Genomic DNA, 16,663 nt, shown 5'->3' on the forward strand with positions numbered 1-16,663 from the left:
GTTCATGACTGCTGTCTTTAGCTGAGCGGGCTCCATGCTTGCCGTGGTATGGAGTCTGCAGTGTTCACCCAGGAAAAAGGGCGCAAAATGGTTGTCTGCCGTCCGTTGCTTACATGCAGGGAGGGAGGGAGGGCTGAGGCTGTACCCAGAACCACCTGCGACAATGTTTTTTGTCCCATCAGGCACTGGGATCTCAACCCAGAATTCCAATGGGCGTGGGAGACTGCGGGAACTATGGGATAGCTATGGGATAGCTACCCACAGTGCAACGCTCCAGAAATCGACGCTAGCCCCGGTACTTGGACGCACACCGCCGAATTAATGTGCTTAGTGTGGCCACATACATTCGACTTTATACAATCTGTTTCCCAAATTCGAATTATATAAATTCGGATTAATCCCGTAGTGTAGACATACCCTTGGACTCTCCTAATTCACAGGGCAAAAGTCAGAGGCTTTTGAACGTAAACCTATGTCCACCCCTCTGCCAGTGTCTAAAGAAGTCTACGATGGGGTAAATTATAGTAGCTTCCCTCTCACTTTAACCTACATCTTCTTCCAGCTCCTCAGTGTATAATTCGCATCAGCACAGATTCCCGCACATATGGCTAGAGGGGATGTACATGAGCATGAAGTGGAAAATGAACACAATTTGCTCCAGTGGCTTCACCACCTCTGACTTTGGTCCATAGACTCTAACGAGGGAGTTTATAATTGGGTATAATACTAGTAGGAGCTCGCGCTAATTCACTGCTGGGGGCGGCCGGGGGTGGGGGGATCCTGCCAGACTACACTCCCCTTTTGGGGATGCCAAACCGAGTGCGTGACGGCTGGGCTCCCTCTGCTCTGTGCGCTCCAATCAGGGAGCAGCCCCGTTAGCTGCATTCCGGAGTGCCCCCATGCCGCCCCTCCAGGAGGGTAGTTGGCTAGTGAATGGGGCTGGGGCACAAACAGGCTGTAACTTTGCTCGTTAAAAATGAAAATAAAGGGTCTGTGTGCTTCTCATCCTCCTCCTTCTCCCTCGCCCTGGAGTCAGCAGCAGCAGCAGCAGTCCGCTCGCTTTGCTGGGTCTGTCTCTTCCCCTGGGTTGCTGGCTGGGCTGATCATTACCGAGTCACTAGCAGACTGCAGTAGTAAATACCTGGCATCCCAAAGATTAATCCCCAGGAGCCAGACGCCTGCCAACACTCCTGCCTTACCTCCGGGTAAGTCCCTTCTGCTTAGGGGGAGAAGGTGGAAGGTGGATGGGGAATCAGATTGGCTGGGGTGAGGGGAGACAGGGAACCTGCCCACAAGAGATGGGAAAATGGCAGCTTTTTTCTTCTTTTTCAGAACAGTATTACATAAGGCAACGTTACCATGCCTGCCCCTAAAAATAACCCCTGGATTTAGGCAGCTTTATGCTAGTTTCCTGATTCCAGCTCCCTCCCCCATCCTAAATTCCACGTGTGGGATAGTATTTAAAACATGCATGTTTTTAAATGCTCCACAAATAAAAAAAAAACCTCAAATAATTTTCACTGTATGAATGATGTGTGTCTCCGTGTTCTGATACATTCAGGCATGGGAAGGGGAGAGCCTTGAATTGATCTTCTGAGAGTTTTTCTTTAGATTGCTGATTATGATAATAAAATGACAACAGTTCCTGCCTGGCTTTGAAACCAATCCCCCATTCCTGAGTATAAAACAAGGAGCACAGACTTTGGCAATGATTGAGAACAGAACACTTTACTAGACCTGGGCAGGAAATGGCTTTCCCATCCCACAAAAATATTTGAGATAGCAAAATATTTCCCCATTTCAAATTGGGACCAAAGGTCAATATCTTGGAAATTTTCACAAACTGGAAAAAAAAAATCAGGAACAAAACGTGGGTCAGGTCAACTAAACTATTTTGTTTCAATACATTTTAAATGTTTCTTTTCAGTTCTGATCATTAACCCCCTCCCCTAATAATTAGCTTAAATTTCAAAACAAAAAGTTGTTTCAAATAGAAAACTGAAAATTTTAATTTAAAAAAGGCCAAAACAAAATATTTTGACAATTTTGGTACTTTTTTCAAAGTTTTTTCAAGTTGAAAAATTTGATAAAATTGACCCTTTCCAGGAAAAAAAAAAAAAAAGGTTTGGTTTCAACAAGTTGGCTTTTTCCAATGAAAAAAAATGTTTCATCAAAAAATTCCAAGCCAGCACTATACTTCACCTTTTGAAGAGTCTGGAGGGTGTTGGCCAAAGAATTTTAAAGGGCTATTAAAAATATTACATTAGAAAGGCTACCACCTAGTTTCTCCACCCATTGTATATCCTCTCTCATAATCTCAAAATGGCAAATAAGTGGACAGGGCAATAAAAACAGATCTGAAGGACACCCATTTAAATAGAGTGTGACATAGGAAATAAAAGATTTAAGCAATTTTTTGTTGTGCATTAACATGTGTGTGTCTACATATGAAATTAGCTCAGAATCTGCCCTCCCAGGAAATGTCATGATCACAATACTATTTTAAACACTAATGAGAACATTTTGAGATTTTATTTTGATCCGGTTAAAGGATATATATATATAAATTCAGAAGCCCATGTTACAATTTTTCTTGTAAAACTTTCTCTGAATTTAAAAAAAGAAAAATGTGAAATGCCAAGGAAATGCCTGGTGGAAAATTGTCATAGTAACTCAACATAGCTGAAGGTTTGATGTTCATAAGAATATGGAGGGAAACTAAGCATGCTATTCTCCTATTGATCTGAGGTTTCCACTATCTCTTTCCAGAGAGACGGGGTAACAAAATAATGGAAAAAGGTAAAAACTGCTTATATCTGAATCCTGTCAATTTTTTGCCCCAAGCCTTCAAATTATACAATTAAATAAGAGCACAAGTCTAATCCTTTTTACGAAATCAAAACCTTTTGAATCTTGGAAAGTTTGCACTGCAAAAACCTAGATTCAACATCTGGATCCTGCTGGATCTAGCCAAATTTTGGCTACAAGCTCCCAAATTCTCATTTCTGAATCAAGAACAAGTGTAACCACTCCTACTGCACCAAAATATTCTCAACCATAGTGAATAGTGGCACAATAGTACTGCAAGATCCTGGATCTGGTATCTGGATTCAGCTGGATCTTCCCAAATTTTGGCCCCAAACTCTACAATCTAAAAGAAAATAAGAATAGTTGCTCTTGCTTTGATGGAAAAGTCTGAACCCTGAAGCATCCCACTCAATAGCATTGGATTCTGCTATTTTAAATTTCTATATACTAATTCTACTGTCTAAATAGAAAACAAATATGTAGTAGCTCCTAGCACACCAAGCAATCCAGATACTGTAGTAAATGGGTGCTGCAGCACCACAAAAACTTGTTCCTGGCACTTGGCACAGTTAATTTTTCTTTTTTGTCCCAAATCTAAAAATTCTACCCACTTAAAATCCCACAAAGAAGTGCAGCTGCTCCAATTCATTTTTTTTTATGTGCATTAAGAGTGACTAGACTTATTCTGTATTTTAACAATAGAATTTGGGAGCTCTAAGCCAAAATTTGGTAGGATCCAAGTAGATCCAATTTTTCCCATAGCCTCATGATGATGTGCAAAATTGCAGTCTCAAATGCAGAGCTATGTTCTTTACTAAGAAAATATTAAATTGAAGCCTATTAATATTGTTTTCCAAAGCTGCATCATGCATGCCCTTTTGAATTTTGACCATCTTGGGGCATATTGATGATTTTAGAATAATCACCCTTTGTATCATAGCACTTCAGCCCAGGAAAATGAAAATAAATGCAATCTGGAGGAATCCTGAGAGCCTGGGATTGGAGCTTCAGGGGTCTAAAAATTGGTGCCTTTTGCTTGCTTGTCTCTTCCCAGTTTCCTGCCCTCTTGAGTGTGTGAGAAAGACAAGAAAAGTTTGTTCACTTTGGAAACTCGATAGGAGGCAGCAGCTGATCTTCCCATCACCAGCCTAAAAATAATCCACTCCAGGGCTTGGAGCTGCTTCACAAAGTGGAGGAGAATCTTGCCATCGGAATGATATTGATCACATAGCACAACCAAGGGAAAACTGGGTTTGATATTTTGTGTATGTATATATAAAGGTAAGCTATAGAGTTTGATCTAACATTCAGCAAAGAAACGGGGCATGCAGCAACACCCCCCACTGTTATCTCCCACTAACTTTCTCCTTCCCCTTATATCTGTGGGACAAGACTTCTCTTTGCATTTTCCTGGGGATTGCAGTTCAAATCTGTTTAACTTTTCCTTCTCAAACCAATATGCTCAGACTTTAACATCCCCAACTGCTGATGCTTTCACTATTGTTCATAGGGTTATGTTTCTTTTTTAAAATTGATTTTCCAATTGTCCCGTCCTAATGTCTGAAGTCTAAATCACAGCTTGTTTCACAGCAGACGGCATAGCATGCTAGCATTTGAGACCGCACAAATTGCTGTATTAAGAAGTTTCCAAAAAAAGAAGCAAGCAGGAGAATTGTATCTGAGAGACAGCTGTAAATATTTATGTGAATTGCTTTTCAGTGTCAGTTTTATGTTTAGCTCAGCTTCAGCTATAACCCTATATGTTCCGGAACATTCATTCATGTATTCAAAAATGTATTTTCTGTGCATTTGCGGTCTGATCAAAAACCCCTTAAAGTCAATGAAAATCTTTCCATTGACTTTGAATCAGGCTCTTTGTATACATTGCTAAGTGCTTTGAAAACAGTAGAGTAGCTAGAATAATTAATTTATCACCTCAGGGCCCAACATCATCTGAACAGTGGTTATCAGGCTAGCAAATATCTTTAAATTATTTGCTCCTGGTTGAAATAATAAGAAAAATATAATATATAGGATCATTTTTGATGAAACAAATACATCTCAAACTGTAAGAACTTTACTTCTAGTCTCACCAGACTGATAACAGATAATCTAAGTTCTGAATAGCTCAGACTGTGTTATGCAGAGTCAGGCATCATTAGGGGGGGAAATTTTCAAACAAGAAAAAGTTTACGTTAGAAAAGGAAAAGGATTCTGGGAAATACTCTGCTCTCTACACATTGATCCTGTGCACACTGAAATCAATGGTAAAACTCAGGATCAGGCTGACAGTTACACCCATGAAACCAGATTGATTTCAGGATTTGCCCTCCTTTGTCAGAGATCACCGTAGACTTTTCTTTTGCTTTTCCATCACCTTAATATTGAGAAATGCTATAACGACAAGCAAAGGTATGGCCTTTTATAATGAATCAGCTGGCTAGCAGAATCAACCATTGAGTACTTTTGTAAATCTGCCTGTTTAATCTATCCATCCTGTATATATAATAAAAAACAGAAAATGTACATCACATGCAAGACAAGGAAGAAAACAGAGGTTAAAACAAACTGAAAAAGCAATGAATACACGGATATATTTTGTCTTGGGGTAAAGACATATTGGCTATTTGGTTAAAGATCAAAAGAAAAATAACTTTTGACATAGACTTTCAAAGGATTCATGCTCCAAGGAACAAGGAGTACTTTAGGCCCACATTTTACACTCTTTTCTTAATAGTCACAAATATCTTGCCGTTCATAGAAAACAGAATCATTACCCAGTTAAAATAAGACCTGTGAATATGGAGAACTATATTCAACATTTAAGTGCCACTTTAAAAGAAGTGTTCCCCCCATTTTGAAAAATTTTAGATTTCATAAACAGTGTATAAAGTGTTGCCCAGTTAGAATTCCCAGGGCTTTTGCACTTGTCTTGGTTTGATGTATGGGGTCTTAAATATTACCCACCATTTCCTCATTGTCATCTTCACAATCCTTTATAAAAAAAGGTATCTCAATATCTGGCTCCATGCCTTGAGAATCACCATTAGATGATCCTTAAATGGAGCCTCTTTTCAGAGTCACCAAGTTCCTTGGTACGTTACAAAGTTTAGGATAAGACTGACATGTTTTCATTATCATGTCTTCGTAATGAATTGGCTTTTCTTCCCCCTCAGCCTTCTTCTCATCCATGGCAACTATTTAATCCTGAATAGGATTAAATACAAATGAATCACATTTGTAGCAATTGCTGTTAACTACAATACTATCAAGTTTTGTACCTCCGTCCAAAACTAGAGAGGCCCATCTTGCTAGCTAGTGGGAGTTTTACAACAAAATCTCGAATGTTTAGTGGCTGCAGGTCTATTTTTAGGCATTGCAGGGTCTCTCTGCCTTCCAGATAACTTTCATCAAAGTAAACCAACAAGGAGTCAGGTTTCAGAATGAATAAAAGGAGAGCTGAAAGCATATTGTCCCTGTAACCGGCTTGGGTCCACCCTTTTCATCCTGCCAGCCTCCACCCCTCTCTTCAGCCTTATTTCCTTTTGTCTTTTGAAGTATTGCCCATCTGGTCAGCTAATAGTTGATTGCTTAAGTCTGAGTACTTGACTAAGACAGGGACATAAAATGGAACCAACTTTCAAAGATTATTGGTCTGATTTAGCTTACAGTCAGAAACATGAGCAATAAGGAAACGTGGCGAGAGGTCTCCTCTGGTAAAACATAGTGGGGAGATACAGAGTCCAGAAAATTCAATAAGGAAACTCAGAGTTTCCATGGAATGTTCCCCTCAGTTGAAAGGGAGGGTGTTAGTGAGGAGTCAGTGTGCTTGACATCTCAAATAATGGGGATTGTTGGGGCCTGGAGTCTGCAGCCCTACAGAGAGCCTGTCTTGACAAACAATGGCTGGGTCCCTCACCCTGCATGGCTTTCTCAGAAGCAGAAGTACAGAGCAGCAGTTAATGCTGCTTGATGAAAAAAAACCATATATAAACTTTTCAGACTGAATGACACACAAGCATTTATGTTCACCCCTTTTGTCTTCATCACTTCAAGCACACTGTCTATGACAGAGCTGGTCAGGAAAGGATATTCCTGCAAAAAAATTCAATGAAAACAAAATTGAAAAAAAAAAAAATCTCAAAAACAGCTCCCCCGTCCCCTCCATGCTGTCCACTAATTGCAGTTTCCAGTTGCCAAAATCCTAAATGTTTTCCATTTGGGGGGCATTCATTTTTTAATGAAAATCTGATTTCTCCCCCGCCCCCCAAGAGTTCAGTTCCATGTAATTGAAAAGTCCTTTTCCATCAAAAATGTTTTGACCAGCTTTACCTCTCTGCCTAGCTCTTCAAAGAGCCACACATGTCCACTTCTGTTGTATTTCTATAGCTATCTCCCTTTAATATGGTCTTGCTAAATTAATGAAATTGTACTTCAATTATTATTTTGTTTACATCTTTAGTCAACTTTGGATTCAGTTTTAGATCTGTATCTTCAGCTATATTCTAACTCTGCTTGACACAGTTAATGGAACTGGGGCAAAGGTAACTTTAATCCACTTTTTTGGTCTTTGATTCCCTTTGATACCAGGGCACACCATGTATGTAGAGCAGTTTCAGGGCTTGATAAAGGCTAATTTTCAATGAAAATAATTTCACTTGAAAATTTTTGACCAGTTCCAGATTTTTGTGAAGACCTGTCATGGGCTCAGGTATCACTTTGTGGCTACATCTCGGGATTAGCTCTCGCCCAATCAGGCACCCTCTTTTTTGGTCATTCACTCCATGGTCTCTCTCTGGGCTCAGGGGGCTGCCTCTTTGTGATTCTGCCCTCCGATCAGGTCACTACAATCCTCTCCTTCTGGGATATCAAAGTCCCACTAGAGAAACTGTCTATCTGCAGTCCCAGGCAATCTTCTGATCTACTTCCAAGCCAGTGCCACTTTCCGACTGGCTGGTAGGAGAACCCAGGCACACCCATTACTACAGGTTCCAGCCCAGGAAACCTATGCCCAGCAACCAGTCTGCTCAAGTTCTGATGCTGTTGCTGTTTTCTTGGGCTCTGCCCTACCTCACTTCTCTATCTCTTGGCCTACCTCTGGGTTTACCACTGGAGCTTCCTCCGCGCCCTGTGGTTATTTCACCCCTCTCAGCTTCTTGCTAGAATCTAGTCCAAGGCAGGATCCCAGGGTCTACTCTCCCCATAGAACTCCTCTTTCTACCTAACCAGCTCCCCTCCACTCTAGGGAGTACTGCAGAGCTCCTCCATGCAGCCCTCCTCCTCCAACTTCCTCTCTTTAAAAGCCTCCTCCAGCTGGACTTCCTCAGTCCTTTATTAATTCCTGGCTCTCTTCCAGGTGCAGTTTATACAGTTAATTGGCCTATTTTGCCTGTTCAGACCTTGTGTTGGGTGGACACCCCATCACAGGAACAAAAGTTAAAGAAAACAGGTTTCAGCGTAGCAGCTGTGTTAGTCTGTATCCTCAAAAAGAACAGGAGTACTTTGTTAGTCTCTAAGGTGCCACAAGTACTCCTGTTCTTTTTAAAGAAAATGGTTTACTATAGACCTAAAAGGACAGATTTCTTACAGCCTATATTTAAAAGAAAATGCTGAACTGAACACCACATGTTACCAGGAGTAAAACAAATTAAGAAAATAACCTGAATAGAAGCAGTTAAAAATCCCACCAGAGCTGAAACTCTGGAAACGTAGAAGACAACTGTAGAAGATTTAAATAGTACGTGCTATTCAATGATCACACAATGATGTGTGATCATTGAACACCACCACCATGTATCTTTGAGGTCACAAAGTGTGTTGATTTATGCCAAACAGTGGGTTTTGTGAAATAAACACTCGAGAACTAGACTGAGATCATCAAACTTAGATGTTACAGTTCCTTTTTTATTATTCAGCCTTTTTAGTACCCATAATACCCAATCGGTCACGGCAGATTTTCTCTGCCACTTCCTAAGAGAAGTTCCACTTTCTTATTTGGAACAATAAACCCGTCTATATAGTTCACACTGTGAATGAATTGTTTGTACAAACTTTTGCAAGTGATTACTCTTAAAATTTTCTATAAGATTATTTCTCTCTCAACATGGCCTTTTTCTTTCATGGCCCCACAAATATAAAGAGTTTATAAAAGAGTGATGGGCATTTGGCAGTGCTACAGCTGGTTGCAAATTTGCTATCAAAACTTCTTTTCAATAGAAAATGCCTTTTTTGACCAAAGATAATTTTTTTCTGGAACATTTTTATTTTGGTCAAAAACATTTTTGTTTTCAACAAAAATATTTTTCAAAAAAGTTGCTTCATTTCAGTGGGTAACAGAACACTTCTTGTTCTTTTTCTTTAAAAAAAACCCCCAACACTTTTTCACTGAAAAAAAGGGAACAAAAAGCAAAAAAGTGAGAGAATTTTTAAAAATTCCCCTTTTTTTCAAAGGAGAGGGAAGTGTGAGAAAGTGTTTTTTTTTACATTTTTCTCACTTAAAAAAAATGAAAAAATTGAAAATTAAAAAAAAAAATATTAAAAACATTCCTTGAAAAACTCCAAAATATAATGGAAACACAAAAAACTTCTTTCAAAATTTTCAGTAAATATTTTGACTAGCTCTACTAACGTCTATTTATGATATTGCCATTTCCTGGGTGGAGCCTGAACTGCTCAACTGAGTGACCCAGGCCCTATACAATAACAGAAAATCTCAGGCTTTATGTGTCTGCGTTTGTAGAGCAGGAGAATCTGAGTTTTATCTCTGCTCTCACCATGGATAGCCAAGTGGCTGTGGTTTGCAGCAACAATACCAGGGAAGGTATTAGATGGCTGTAGGTTTGCTATAATAGCATTGCAAAATTAGGCTGAGACAGATATGCAATTTCCTGCAATATCTTTAGGAGATCTCACTATACTAAATTTATGTATCATTGTGAGCCAGGGTTTGTACGTAATTCCATGGGGGTGGGGGGTTACAGCTCCTGCAAGAACTAAGAACAAAGGGGCAAATTTGCTCAGGTTGTCACACCTCCAGAGAAGTAACACTGCTTGGAGAGGCTCACATATACTAATTCAGATGGGATTCTCCAGAGACCAACAGATAAAGAAAGGCCTTTTGGATAAATAGCCTGAGTTTACACTGAGTTTACACAGAGCCTGCTTTCTGATCCAGGAAATGGACAGGACCTTCTGTCCAAGCGGGGACAATACTTACTGGGAAGGGTTGGAATGACTTTGGCCTACTAAGGTCCATAAGACTGAGGGGTGACATCTGATAAGCTTTTAGCATGCATATAGCAACCTTTATGGTGTTTTATATGATTTCTCTGAAGTGCTTCCACCTTAGGAATAAATGTACTTGCTTAGAGCTGTGTGGTGATTTGTGACCTCTGCAATTATGCTGTGCGTAAGCCTTCAAAGAGAAAGCAAAGTGCAGACAGTTCCCTGTTTAGACAGTCTGGCTTGCTGGAATAACACAACGTGAGCAGGAGCCTGTGCAGCCTGGAAAACTCCAATCAGGAGAGAGAGAGACACATGTCTCTACCCAAGAGAGGTGATGGCTGAGGAGCCTGGAGGCTAGATTGGGTGCCCTTGGTGGAGCACAAGGGAGAAATATGGACGCAGTTGCCCTGAAGTGTGACATACATATATTACGATTGTTTTGCATATTTTTTGGAAACATCCAAGATTGGCCACTGGCAGAGATCAGATATGAGACTATACAGACTACTGGTAGATATATACAGGCTAGCTGAGGGCACTCACTTCACACTATTAACATTTCACTCTCTTACGGAAACTTCTGGTCCCAACGATCTATCTCTCTCCTAGTGAAGGAAAAGTCCAAACATCCCCTCCCCCATTTGATCTCTGAGACACAGTTTCCCATGTCACAATCCTTTTACTCAGTTTTAAAGCTGACTAATTGGATCTCATGGCCACAAAGAGTTAGTGATTGAATGTGCATTAGAACCCAGATCCGCCTGCCTTCTAATCTCAATCTAACAACCAGAGCACGACAGCCTGCTCAGCCGTGTGAGAATGTAGTCATATTGCTTGTGGGAAAGGAAAGAAAATTCCCAGCAGAACTCCCATGGAACTTCTGACCCTCCATAAAGATTAGGCAACAGCATTTAAGATTTTCTGCAGATTACCATTATGTTTCTCTTATGTCAAGATTTTTAAAACAACCAAACAACCTCCATACGGAGTTTTAAAAAAATTCCATATGTATCCTGCTAATAACTCAGTAGATTATTGAAACAGAACATATTTTTAACATTATATTTGGTTTTTATTATTAACCAGTTTTAGTATTGTTTGCACTTTATTCCTCATTGGCAGAAAATCTCTAATGGTCATAGTACATTGTTGAATGTAGATGCTGGGCCAAATTCTTCAGTGAAATCTCACTGATCATGTAGGTGTAAATCAGCATTTAGGCTTTGATCCTGCAAACATTTAGGCATATGCTTAACTTTAACGATGCAAATAGTCTCATTGATTTTGAAAAGATTACTCATGTGTACAAAGTTAAACCCATGCATTTGAGTTTGCAGGCTCTGGGCCTTAATGTGACCCACAGTCATTCGATTGCTGGTTTTCTTCAACCAGTACATTGCTACTGTGTTTGAAAAATGATTACATTTATTAAACACTTTTCAGAAGACCTCTTAGAAGTTTAATGAAGGCGTTTCTATTCAAATCAAATTTTGAAAACCCTTCTAGCTCCTTGTTTTCTTTTATTAAATGAACTAAAATGCGGGTTTCACTGAGGCTCACAATGTCCCTTTAAACTCGCATGTACTCTTTTTAAAAATGCTATGTTTGTGTTCATCCTAGGGAGATTCTTGAGCCAAATCATGCTTGCCTTATTTACACAAATAATGCCATTTGAAGTCAACAGCCCTATGTGTGTGAGTAAGGCAAGCGGGATTTGGCCTGTTGTTAAGCCACCAAACTCAACCAACCTTGTTTTTTCTTACATTTTATGTAGTCCGAGTAATTTTTTATTATCCCGATTCAGCAAGACACATGAGCATGTACTTACGTCCCATTGACTTGAATGGGAACTTGGCATGTGCTTTGCTGAATAGTGAAGTACTTATGTGCAAGCAAATATGCTTGGCTGAATCAGGGACTTTGTGGGTTATTCCCCCCAATGTCTTTAATTTTTTTAAAAAATTATATTTTAAAAGAATTAACAATGTCACCAACCAAGCATTCATGAATAATCCTACAGTAACAAATTAGTGTGCATATGCTGGAGGAAAAGAAATCTGTAAGGAGGCATTTCATTTTCAATCCTGCTTCATTCTGTTATAAATGGTAATGAGTACTAAGGTAGAGGGCTCACACTGTAGCCGTGGAACAACAAATCCTAAGAAGGGAGACTGCAGAAGACACAGTCTGTGTGTCTGTGTGTCACTGTGGTGTGAGACTCCATAGCTCTAATTCAACCAACAATTACACATTTGCTTAGCTTTAGGCACATTGAAATTTTTGATGAAAAATGGAAACAAGGTTTTAAAACATGTTTTGGTTTCCTGACCATCTCCATTTTGTTTTTGGAATATTGAATATGTGCAATGAGCTGTTCATGAATGTGATGGAGATCAACATTTATTTGCAGTATGTATTCAGTGGATACTTTTAATAGTAAATAAAGCCCTGATCATGGAAACACTTATGCACACTTTAGGTTAACTTTCAGCATGTGCATAAGAGTTTGCAGGATCAGAGTTTATGTATGTCTAATAAATTATTCTCTTTGAATTATTTAGTCTGCTCATAACTAAAAAAGCCTCAATGATGCTGTTTTAATTTTGTGTTTAGCTAAAAGAAATGTAAAAAACTTTGGTGATCACTTTGGATTTTTTACTTTTTTTGTTCCTCTTGTGTTTTGTCTCTAGTTTGTAACAATCAGGCTGTTTGGAAGCAATGAAGGCCGCATTTTGTGGTAATGACAACGCTTCTGCCTATGACATCAGTGCTGGCGTCCTAAAAAATGTCTGCTTCGTGGATGCCCTCAACCTGGTTCCCCATGTCTTCCTGTTATTTATCACCTTTCCAATTTTGTTTATTGGTGAGTAATCCAGCCATAGGCCCCCAATCCTGAAAACAATCATGCATATGCTTCAAGTCAAGCACACATACATGTTTGCAGAACTGGGGCCTTATTATGATATAGGACTGGTGCAATACATTCAGTTTAGATATTTTGCATTACTTTAGGCATCATGAGGAAGAGACGGAATGGAGATCCAGTCAAGAGGGGGCATTTTGAAGAGAGATTAATGCAAAGGTGGGCCTGAACCAGAAGAGTTAATGTCAACCGTCTTTCATTTATTGGAATTTTGGGTACACGTTCTGGACTTTACAACATGGGCCCACCTTTATAAGATGGAATCTAACCAGAAAATCAGATCCAAATTCTCTCAAACTTTGGAGAAGTTTGTCTTCAGGTTTGAACTTGGCAGCTTGGGTCTGTCTCTATTTTTAGATTATAAGAGTTAGGACATGAGATCTGTCCTTGAACTTTGATGGAGTTTGGAGCTATTCCAAAATTTACATCTTAGGTCTGTCTGTATGATAATTATGTGAAGCACTGCAGAAAGGATAATTCATTCTCATGCCAGTGTTTGTAAATACGAATAAGAGATGATAAATCCACCCCTAAAACTATTTTGATAATGCAATGGCCCTAATTTATATGCTCTTCTTGTACACACAGTCATTAATAGCTTGATGAGCTTTATCCTGTTAAGTATCATGGGGTAGCCGTGTTAGTCTGTATCTACAAAAACAACAAGGAGTCTGGTGGCACCTTTAGTCTTTAAGGTGCCACCAGACTCCTTGCTGTTTTTATCCTGTTAGATTTTATATCTGTGTCTTTATACCACTGATCATCGTTAATGAGGCAAGTGAGATTGAAAAAAATTCTGAAATGGTACCGAAAGTAAAGAAAACATGGTCCACTTTGAAAAGCTTCATGAGACTAAGCTTAGAAGCACTCAAGTGGGAGGAGTTTGAGGCAAGCTTTTTAAAGGAGAGGATTTATTCGATATGTTGATTGCTAATATTTGTTAGTTCAGTATGTATGGATTAGGTGGTGACTTATACGCTAGCTGGTTTATAGGTGAATATATATAAGGTACTGTATCTGACATTGCAATGGATCAAATATTGAGAAGTGTTGAGCACTCTACACTCCCGGTGACTTCAGGAGAATTGTGCATGCTCAGTACCTTTCAGGCTTTGGCCCATTGTTTAGGGACATTTAAATTTATTATTTATGTTCATTTGAGTTAAGTCGACGGGAGAGTTTCTCCTATCGACCCAGCGCAATGTAAACACGAGTTGTGTAACTTACGTTGATTTAACCCCATAGTGTAGACCTGTCCTTAGTTCCACAGTTTCAATTTAGTTCTTATTTGATCAGAACCTGTTTGCTCATCTTTTGTTCTAACACACACAACTCCATGTTCCTCACCACTATAGAAACAATGCAGAACTCTCTATACCTTCCGCAAACGTTGCTCAACTTTTTTATATGTAATGGACTTTGCAATGACACAGGCTTCCAGAGACCCTGAGTAACTAAAGGGAGTACAACAGTTCTTTTCATCCCATTCAGTCCTTCTCAGGCCTGAGAGGATGACTGAAGGTCATTCATTTTTTTAAATCTCTCTGTCTAAAAGCAGTTTCATTTAAAAGGGTCTTGCACAAAGTTATCAAAAGTGGATATTGTTGTGAAACAGACAGCACTGTTTAACAATAATAATTCTCCACACTTCTATAGCATCTTCCATCTGAGGATCTCAAAGCACTTTACACACATAAATAAGGTAAGCCTAAGAATGCCTCTGTCAGGTAGATGAGTATCTCTAATTTACAGATGAAGGAAGTGAGGGACAAAGACTAGACTTTCCAGGTTCGATCACTCCATTTGCAGAGAGGAGTGTGTTTGCAATGGCAATAAGGTGACCAGACAGCAAGTGTGAAAAATCGGGATGGGGGTGGGAGGTAATAGGAGCCTATATAAGAAAAAGACCCCAAAATCGGGACTGTCCCTATAAAATTGGGACATCTGGTCACCCTAAATGGCAATAAAGCAGATGTGCAATGTCAGATGAACCACCTGCAGCAATTATTTCTGACCACCATGCCCTACTCAGGTGTATACTGTGTGCAGATTACATTCACTGTCACTTCGTTGAGGTGGGCATGTGGATAGCCTCACATTCAGACAGAGTGGCCTTCAGGATGGCCCAGCTTTCTCCTAGTCCTATTCCCTTGGTCTTTGGACACTTCTTCTGGGGGATGAGACTGATCTGGAGCTGTTGAGAGCTCATTGAGGATATGATAATCCTCAGCAGGCCTGGAATGAGGATAATAAGCATTGTCTGACTAAGGTAATTATATCCTTCCCAGGTCTTGAGGGTGAGGGGAGGGAGATAACAATTTTATAGCATTTGGAGAATTTACTGAGTGTCTTCTTATTGTCCCTTTGCTCTTGCCTTTCCTGCCATTCCCATTCTTTGATTAGTAGGAACAAGATGATATGGTCATTCAGGACTTGTCAGTCTATTCATTGAATGAAAAAGATTTGGGGGTCATGGTGGATAATCAGCTGAACATGAACTGTGGCCAAAAAAGCTAATGTGACCCTGGGACGCATAAATAGGTGAATCTTGAGTAATAGAGAGGTTATTTTACTTCTGAATTTGGCACTGGTGCGCCTGGTACTGGAATACTGTGTCCAGTTCTGGTGCCCATAGTTCATGGAGGATGTTGATAAATTGGAGAGGGTTAAGAGAAGAGCCACAAGAATGATTAAAGGATTAGAAAACATGCCTTATTGGGATAGACTCAAGGAGCTCAATCTGTTAATCTTAACAAAGAGAAGGTTAAGGGGTGACCTGATTACAGTCTATAAGTACCTACATGGGGATCAAATATTTGATAATGGGCTCTTCAGTCCAACAGTCAAAGATATAACACAATCCAGTGGCTGGAAGTTGCAGCTAGACAAATTCAGACTGGAAATAAAGCATACATTTTTGACTGTGAGGGTACTTAATCATTGCAACAATTTACCAAAGGTCGTGGTGGATTTTCCTCACTGATAATTTTTAAATCAAGAGTGGATGTTTTTCTACAAGATCTGCTCTAGGAATTATTTGGGGAAGTTCTATGTTCTGTGTTAAACAAAAAGTAAGACTAGATGATCACAGTGGTCCTTCTGGCCTTAGAATCTATGAATCCATCTCAGTCTTCGTGACATTCTGGTGTGCAATCCAGAGCAGTGTGGGATTGTGTCACATCTGCTGTGCAATGTGGGGTGCCTCACAGTGCTTTGCTGCTGTAGCTCCTAACCTGGGCTCCTCACAAGCAGCATGCAGGTCACAGCCTAAGTGTCTGTGTATAGCCACAGCCCTAGTCCAGCAACTCTGATCCCAACAGCCAATCAGTAACACACCAGCCACAGTCTGGATTTTAGCAGCCTAGGTTACTACTTGCAGAGTGACCCCAACATACTCCCAATCCTGGATTTCCACCAAAAAACATGTGTTCTGCACTGTCCAGCCCTCTTCTGGACAGTCCAGATATATATTAGGTCCATTGCCCCTCTAAGGGGATCAATATACAATAGTTTGCTGCCATGAAAGGAGTTACCCACACAGTTCCCTGCATTAGTTTTAATTAAAGAATAAAATTTGTTTATTTAATGACAGAGATAGATTTTAAGTGCGTACAAGTATAAGGCATTAAAATCAGAAATGGTTACAAGAGAAATAAAGATAAAACCCTTTCTAAACTTAACAAACTAGGTTCAAGATGAAACTCTTAT

General features: G+C 39.7%; 1 protein-coding gene across 9 annotated transcripts in view; it reads left to right on the top strand.

Annotated features, from left to right (window-relative positions):
• The first annotated feature begins 904 nt into the window (after window positions 1-904).
• The window catches only part of ABCC9 (ATP binding cassette subfamily C member 9), a 122,074-nt gene continuing 106,315 nt past the window's right edge, over window positions 905-16,663 (top strand). For all 9 annotated transcript variants that reach the window (XR_010592909.1, XR_010592910.1, XR_006174092.2 and 6 more), the window contains exons 1-3: window positions 905-1,205; window positions 3,863-4,089; window positions 12,723-12,895. Coding sequence is in view for 6 of the 9 variants with exons in the window: in XM_008165722.4 (XP_008163944.2) it covers window positions 12,751-12,895 (145 nt within the window). In the remaining 3 variants the exon portion in view is untranslated. The remainder of the gene's footprint in view (window positions 1,206-3,862; window positions 4,090-12,722; window positions 12,896-16,663) is intronic.

Source organism: Chrysemys picta, chromosome 1, assembly GCF_011386835.1.
Source record: "Chrysemys picta bellii isolate R12L10 chromosome 1, ASM1138683v2, whole genome shotgun sequence".
In the NCBI taxonomy this organism is placed as follows: domain Eukaryota; kingdom Metazoa; phylum Chordata; order Testudines; family Emydidae; genus Chrysemys; species Chrysemys picta.